Genomic DNA, 8,691 nt, shown 5'->3' with positions numbered 1-8,691 from the left:
CTGTTTGTCTCCTTCAAAGAAACTTTTGGAGGCAACCACTTGGGTCTCGGTTTCTGAAGTCCCCAGAGGATGGAGGGGGACTGAGTTGTTTTACTGCAAATATCGACACAATCCCAAGTAACATTCGTTCAGCGCCTATTCTGGTTTTTTGTGCTTTGTGCGGATTGCATTATTTAACCATTGCTACAACTCTGTAAGGTAGGTACTAATCCTTCCTCTCATTTTACAGATAAGGAAACTGAAGCTCAGCGGGGTTGAGTAACTTGATCAAGCTCAAACATCTAGGAAGGTAGACACGAGGATCAGAATCCAGGCATTTTGACTGTGAGCCCACTGCCCTCGCATAACTCTGCTACCTTCTCTTTAGGCTTTTTACGATGTCTCGACTGAATGCTTTCGTCCCACTGCATCCGTGGGGGACTGGCTCCAGGAACTCCCACAGGCACCAAAACCTGCAGATGCTCAAGCCCCTGATATAAAATGGCTTTGTATTTCACATAATCTACTCACGTCCTCCCATATACTTTACGTCATCTCTAGATTACTTATAATACCGAATACGAGGTAAATGCTATGTAAATAGTTGTCATACTGTGTTGTTTACGGAATAATGACAAGAAAAATGTCTGTACACGTTCAGTACAGACAAAAAGTTTTTTCAAATATTTTCCATCTGAGCTTGGTTGAATCCTCGGATGGGGAGCCTGTGGACACAGAGGGCCAACTGTCACTGATTTCTTTCTGCCTCCTCACTAATCTGTGTGCTTGCTGAGGGCAGGGACCTGGTCTTACCCACTCGTACCTGCCCCAGCACACCGCGCCTGACTCCAGGCTAGTCGTCCCCATTGGCTGGCTTGGCTCCATGGAGGAAACCCATTGTGCCCACAGGGCTGACCTCACACTGGCGGCTCTAAGTCATAACCCGAACATTCCGTAGGAAGCAGAGTTTCTTAGTTCCTCAGATACATACAGGAACTGTAGCTAAACATTCCCTTTCATCCCTATGGTAAAAGACTGACAATTTTAGAGTGATGGACAAGGTTCAAAGCTTTTTCACTTTTCTATTTTTGTTTCTAATGGAGTGCTCACTTCATTTATGTTTGCCTTATGCAGATGGGTGCCATCCAGTTGGGAAATTAACAGTCTTACCAGGTAGCTTCAACCACTGGTTCTACTTGTCTCAGGAGAATTAAAAAACTGTTTCAGGGAAAATAAAAAGGTAATTATATTTGACTGCCACAAGCTTTCTTTTCAAGGCAATAAACAGTCACAAACACCCAGAAAAGTCACCAACCAGGCCAAAGTACTCTTTAGTGAAACTCGATTATTTGGGATTCAAGGGACCTCCTCAAGACTCGCAGGTAAGTCATTGAATCACTCACTCAGTGAAATGAGAATTACAGGCTGGGGTTCTCTTATCTGCTATGTGAATGTGCTGTGTGTATTTATTTGTTAGTATAAAGATCCATAATATATAGCATAATTAGATAATCATTTGCTCCTAAATTAAAACTTATACTCTTCACTCTGTAAGCTGTGCATTTTCTTTGGGGATTACTACTTTCTTCTCTTTCATTTCACTTTAATTAGCACACATAAAAACCTCGATCCCATCTAGATTATTTGAATGTGTCCGTATGACTTTCATTGTAATTTGGGGCTCAAGTTCTGGTAGCAGAGCACATGGGTCCAGGCACATGCTTTGCGAGTATACAGCATTCTTTGTAACTGTTTGTCTTCTAGGCTTTGCTTTTTAATTTGAGTGCTAGAGGAACTCTGTTTATCTTTAAAGAACAAAACCAACCCTGACAATCTATGAAGTCAGGCAGCTACTCTTTGTGGAGATATGTGTTGCTTATAAGCAAACCAGTTCCACACAAGGGAAATGCTGTCTGTGTGATACAACAGTGTCTAATTCACGTCTGAGGAAAGGACGTTGCTGTTGGTCCCCCGGCACCAGCTCGCTGACCTTCTGATGAGATCACGTCCCCCTTACATCTTTCCAGGTCCTCAACCTGGGAGGAGGTTTCTCAACATGTAAAGACCAGAAACCAAACATATTATGTTCTTATAGGTCCATATTCATGAAAGAAACACTGGATGTGACAGAACACCATGCTTTTACAAATTAACCCACATATTTCTACTAGGCATTGGAATACATTTATTAACATTTACAATCTTAGATATTTGAAAACTATGCATTAGGCTTCCTTGTCTAATGCCAAGTTACTTCCCAATTTTCCTGCATCTATCTTAAAACTGTCTCTCCTCTCTGATTCCCTTAAATGATCTTCCAGCTGGATTACCTAACAACCCCAAGGAATTCCTGAGGAACGAAGGTAAGTGGAGGGTCAGGGCCTGTGGGTGGGGCCTACAGACATCCCCAAAGCTGCCACGGTGTGTGGCGCCAGAGGGGCCAGGGTGGTCACCACCAGCCTGCACAGCACCTTTGTGCACATCAGGAAAAGACGCCTCTGGACGGTCAGATTAGTAATGGCGCTGTGTGGGGCAGGTCAGAAAGTAGCACAGCTCTGTGGGCTCATGTCTTGGTCAGTTGAGCACAGGCTGAATTCGAGATCCGTTTGTGCAACACACAAAATGCACAGTTATACACAGCAGGCCCTTGAGCAATCTTTCTAGCACCTTGTCTCCTCCTTGGCTTCTCCTGGAACTCCCTCAAGACCACTTGCCCTAGAGTCCTCCAAGGTAGAAGGCCACCCTCATGCCCTGCCACTCCTCCCACCGAAGGACCCTTCCTTCTCTATCCTGGCACATTTGCTTAGCGCCTTCTGTGGGTCAGCCACTGCCTGTCAGATCCTCACCCCTGCCCGTCCTTTTAAAACATACACAGGATTTGTTTTGATCAGGTACATTAGACACACAGACTTGGAAATGACTGGAAGGAAGGCATTTTTATACTGAAAATACTCAGAGCCCCAGAACTAGGCAGCATGGCCCACCACACAGGGGCCACGTTGGGGGGCTCCAGGGTAGGTTGGGGGTGCAGGGAGCAAGGGGGAAATATGGGTAAGAGCCTTTACTCTGGTCTTCACCAGAAGGGCCAGGTTGGGTGTTAAGATCAGCTGGTTTCAGTGGTTTGAGTGGGCTCTGGGGTGCCTGGCCCTGGCGCTTTAGGGCAGGTGGATAGTGTGTGAGGCCTGAGGGTGAGAGCTGGATAAAGGAGATCGTGGGGGTACAGGCTGTGGGTTGGTTGGTCTGCACGTGAGAGGTGTGTTTGCAGGCGAGTGATTTACTGTCTTTAGGAATTAGCTGGTCCTGGAAGGGGCAGACTCTTCAAGGCCCCAAGATGTCAAAGTATCAAGAAATACAGAAAGTGAATAAACATGATTAATATATCCATCCATCCCAAACGTATTATTAATCTTCCTGAAGCTCAGCTATGAATATTTTGCTTGCGTCTTCACCACCATCGCCACAGCACAGAGCCCGTGTTCTGGCATCAGAAAGCCTGCGTTCTAGTCCTTCCTTTGACGTCAGCTTGTTTTGTGAACACTAGAGGTTTGCTGAGACCTCTCTCACCCCTGAGCTTTGGGTCTCAGTTGCAGGCAGGATGAGACAGAGGACAAAATCATTTGTCTAATCAGATTTCTGGAAGACATCAATTTTCTTCTGGAACCCTTAGCTCTTGATTATATGGAAAACTGCCTTACCTCACTTACAATAAGAAAAATGTGCATAGTGACTGTCAGCCTTAAATAATGAGGCTGAGAAAATACGACTAAGTATAGAGTTGATTAGAGCACAAAGCTTAAGGATGAGCACAAAGCTTTCCCCACTTGGGGGAAACTGACTCCAAACAAATGGTGTCAGTGTTTCCAAAGTGGAAAAGTTAAGGTTTCACTTATATAGGCAGAGACAGAGAAGTTCCAACAGGATCATGACCAGGCCAGGTCATACACCACAGCAATTTGTTTGGTTACAGATTGCTATATTCCAAGGAAGATTACTTTATTACTACATGATGAGGGGCGACCATCTGAGGGTATTTTCTATCTGGTGTTGCTTGGTTTTCTTAATTATTTACAGGGAAACAAGGCAGAAGTTGCGGCTACATGCCGTGCAACTCAGGCTGCATGGCCACATTCCTCCGAAGGCTCAGGATAATTTACAGTTCCAGCAGCTTTAAGTTTGAATTATTTTAACTTTGAATTATTTAATTTCACAAGACTACGCCATAATTCTAGTTTTCAGCTATCATGTTGAAAGTGGGCACAATGTTTCATAACCGTATTGGCAAAGGAGCAGGGAAAGGTAATCTCATGTCTTATTTGTAAGGTAGTAATGCATGTAACTTCTAGAGAGGGCAATTGACAATTCTTATAAATATAAAAACAATGCATTTACTTTTTGACCCAGAGTGTTGAAATATACCTGAGATTGATTTAATTCGGTTATGGTAATGGTAAGACACCCAGACATGGAAGTGATCGTCAAGAAGGAAAAAGCTTATGCTCACAGATTCCTAGAAACAGCAGACATGGCCTGCAAGGCACGGCCACATGGGAAACAACAGTCAGTCAGGAGGCAGAAGGAGGAGGGGGGTGAGCATGGCTCAGAGCCTTTATTGGGGTTTCCGAGGGAAGGAATGGGTGAGGAAGGTCAGATACTCTGAGTAAATTTAGGATTAAGTAGTTTGAATAATTTCAGCAAGCTCTGGGCTATAGGGATGTTTCTAGTTGTCTAGTATCTGGCCCAGGGGTGACTTTGGGCAGGGTAGGGGGGGAATATTCGCTTGGAGTTTGATAAAGGAGCTGACTGGGGATGTGGGCTCTGGGTCGGTTGGTTTATACACCAAAGGCACATTCGCAGGGGAGTTGTTTGCTCTCTCCAGGCAACAGTGAGGCCTGAGAGGGGCAGTCTATCCAGAATCAAGGCCCCAAATGCCAGAGCATCAAGAATATGGAAAATTTGAAAATAAAATCAATACACACAGCAATTGCATTTCTAGGAAATTTTTTTTTAATTTAAAAAGAATATGGCTCATGCCTATAATCCTAGCACTCTGGGAGGCCAAGGCGGGTGGATCGCTCAAGGTCAGGAGTTCGAGACCAGCCTGAGCAAGAGCGAGACCCCATCTCTACTAAAAATAGGAAGAAATTAACTGGACAACTAAAAAAATATATATATATAGAAAAAATTAGCCAGGCATGGTGGCGCATGCCTGTAGTCCCAGCTACTCGGGAGGCTGAGGCAGGAGGATCGCTTGAGCCCAGGAGTTTGAGGTTGCTGTGAGCTAGGCTGACGACACGGCACTCTAGCCAGGGCAACAGAGCGAGACTCTGTCTCAAAAAAAAAAAAAAAAAATGTGCTACTCCATTTCCCTAGTCTACTTATTCTCCCAGCCTACCTGGTGACTTTCTCATATAATTTTCTTGCTCTGCAAATACCTCCATGTATTCTACCCCAGCCTTGCTCTCACAGGATGGTCTCATTTCCCCCTTCACTGACAAAATACAAGCAGTTAAAAGAGAGTGTTTGAATCCTCCTATCTACCTGCAATCACACCCTCATTCTCTGTCTCCTGCTGATAGTTGAATTATCTGGGCCAAGGCTGACCTGTGTACCAGCTTCCATCCTCTTAGGACAACTCGAGGACATTCCTGGCAATTGTGTCCCCCTTTCCTGCATGCTATGGTCTGAATGTTTATGCTCCCCCCCCATTTATATGTTGAAATCCTAATCCTCAAGGTGATGGTATTAGGAGGTGAGGCCTTTGGGAGGAAATTAAGTCATGAGGGTAGAGCCCTCATGATTGGGATTTATGGTTTTACAAAAGAGGCCCCAGAGAGCTAGCTCACCCCTTCCACTATGTGAGGATGCAGAAAGAAGGTACCATTTGTTGAACCAGAGAGGGGGCCCTCACCAGACACCAAATCTGCTGATGCCCTGCTCTTGGATTTCCCAGCCTCCAACACTATGAGAAATAAATTTCTATTCTTTGTCTATGGTATTCTGTGATGGCAGACCTAACATTCTGACACTGTAGTATCATTATTTAGTGTCTCATTCTCATTGTCCTGTGAACATGGTGTCAATTTTTCCATCCTAAAAACCAAAGTCCACCTCTTAATCCCTCAGCCCCCTTCAGGAGCTACACCCATTTCTCTTCCTCCTTTTATACAAAATTCCTCAAAATGATTTTTAAATCTCACTGTCCCCAGTCCCTTTCCTCTTGTTCTTTTCTGAATCTGTTTCAGTCAAGCCTACATCCTGCCCTCCCCCCATGCTACTAATACTGCCCTTGCCTGGGTCTCTAACCTCCCAACGCCCAATCCCGTGGTCAATTTTCAGTTCTCATCATACCTATACCATCTGTAACCCATGTTCTTTTCTCTCCTGAAATATTTCATTATGAAAATTTGAAAACATACAGAAAAGTTGATTAAACTGTAAACACCCATTATACTCCACACCTCAAATCTACAGTTAATCATTGCACACTCCTAGCTTTTTCATAGCCCAGGTCGTTTCTGTATCACATCCACTGAGGTGTGAGTCTCAGGGCAGGTTTCAGCTCAGTTGGCCGAATTCTTCTTCCTGCCCCAGGAAGGAACAGAAAGTGAAGGAAGGGCAAGTGTGAGACAAGGAGTAGCTGCCTCAGTTTGTCAGATTTTACAAGCGGCTGAGTAATGTACTTACTTTGCTGATTGTTCTTTTGTTCAATTTGTACAAACAATAACTCTCTGGTTATTTTTTAAAATTTCAGATATGAAGAAGGATGATAAACCTGAGCCTACAAAGTACAGCCATGGTTTTATAGCACATTCTCTAGCCCTAAAATTCGACTCGTGGCATGCAGGTTCATGGAATTCTGTCCTAAATCGCCCTGTGATATCTTTCACGACAGCACCCACAGCTTAGATCATAAGAGGAAGGCCACTCGCCTTGCAGCTGCCTAGACAATGGGTGTTGCTGTCTGTAGTCAAGGATCCAGTATCTGCACAGAGAATAGGAGAGGGCTGTGAACAAGGACAGGAGGTGGACAAAAAAGGGAGTCAGGGGTTGTTGGGAATTCAAATTATATTTGTTCACACAGCCTGTGCCATCTAATCATTATTTTTAAAAATCAAGCATGCTATCTTTAAGGGCATTTCTGATTTTGTCTCCTATTCCCTTTCGTATCAACAATTTGATTAACAAATATATTAACTGAGAGAAGTAGCTAAAATGAAATTTTTTACAACTTCTTTTTTCCCCATTTTTAGCCATAATTCCACATAGACCTGCTCTTGTTCAAGTAATGTTAATTGCAAGTATAGCCTTCAGCATTGCCCTGCTATGTGGGATTGTGATCGCCTATATGATATAGTAAGTGTATGCTAAATAGCATTTACTATCCTTAAAAAGACATAACAAATCAACTAGGTTATTTTTTAGTGTCAAAAGATGACAATTATGATAATGATGATGATGGTAATTCTTATAATTGCTGAGTTATTATAGTCATTATAAATTTCCAGACCAGTGTTTTTCAAAATGTGGATTATACTCATGTTGGATCATGATATAAATGGGGGGGGGGGAAGAAACAGGACAGTACACAATTTACCAGTATAGAAAATATTGGAAAGCATTATTTAAAGTGTTAAAGTAAAGGCTAATTTTTAAACTTTTGAGACAGAAACACATGAGACACACACACACACACATACACACCGTTGTGAAATAAAATGTATTTCTCACTGTGGGTCATGGTCAAAAATATCTGAAAGATACTATTTGAGATGCTGGCATCCTCCCAAAATGGGATATTCTGAAATTAACTTGATACTTTGGAAGGAATCTCAATAATATAAAGCAGAAAAGAGTGACCATTCTCATTTTCGCTGGCAATTTGTCAGTGTAGTCTGGGGTAATAGCTTTTTGGGAAGATACTTCACCTTCTTCTCAAATAAAGCTTGGGGGTCAAGCTCTTCGAAGTGATGTGATAATCTTGAAATTAGTAGTAGGCAAAGGTGAGCCACCCACGACAGCATGCTATTCTGACCAGAACCAACGTATTCTGATTCCTACCCTAGGGTTCAGTTCTAGGTTCCCATTATACCCCATCAGAAACAGCTTGAGGAAGTACAAAGTTATTTACACTACTAGAATTAAGTATGAAAACAAGGAATATATTGCCAAATATGGGATATTTTTTAAGGTAGCCATTTTAAGGCCACCTTGAAGTATGTCATATGAAGACAAAATGAGATTAAAGGTAAAATGGAACAAATTTTGCTAATGAGAGAATGTAACCTGCAGGTTTGGTTCTGGGTTATCTAACGTGGCAATCTACATCCACCTAATGTATGTAACTGCAGTTTATGTATATTTCATTATTATAGACAAAAATTTCGACAAATATAAAGTTTTCTAAGATAGCGCACTAAGACATATCTTCTGAGCTTTCCGTGTTCAGTCAAGTTGTTGAGCTAAAGTCAACTCTTACAGTTTTCCCATTTATATCCATGCCAAGCTATGTTAGAGCCTGAGGCAAAAACCAAAACCAAAACAAACAAACAAACAAAAACTCACATGGCTCAAAGTACATATTTTTATGTAATTTTTAGTGGTTCGTTTTTTTCCAGAAGTAGATTTTGAAAACACTATTGGCGAGTTTGCCTTTCCTTCACCAGGAAAGTAAAATTATAATTAATTTTGTTTCCGGGATACATAAAATATTTA

The 8,691-nt window shown here is 42.5% G+C and overlaps 1 protein-coding gene across 1 annotated transcript in view; it reads left to right on the top strand.

The window, feature by feature from the left end:
- Positions 1 to 1,031: 1,031 nt before the first annotated feature.
- LOC105819583 (chromosome unknown open reading frame, human C19orf18) overlaps positions 1,032 to 8,691 on the top strand; it is a 15,115-nt gene continuing 7,455 nt past the window's right edge. The window contains exons 1-4 of the mRNA XM_012655862.1: positions 1,032 to 1,152; positions 1,257 to 1,361; positions 2,301 to 2,342; positions 7,230 to 7,332. Coding sequence (XP_012511316.1) covers positions 1,032 to 1,152; positions 1,257 to 1,361; positions 2,301 to 2,342; positions 7,230 to 7,332 — 371 coding nt within the window. The remainder of the gene's footprint in view (positions 1,153 to 1,256; positions 1,362 to 2,300; positions 2,343 to 7,229; positions 7,333 to 8,691) is intronic.

This window comes from Propithecus coquereli, unplaced genomic scaffold, assembly GCF_000956105.1.
Source record: "Propithecus coquereli isolate 6110/MARCELLA unplaced genomic scaffold, Pcoq_1.0 Scaffold490, whole genome shotgun sequence".
NCBI lineage: Eukaryota > Metazoa > Chordata > Mammalia > Primates > Indriidae > Propithecus > Propithecus coquereli.
The sequence above is the reverse complement of the archived record's forward strand: the minus strand, read 5'-3'. Positions and strand labels throughout refer to the sequence as shown.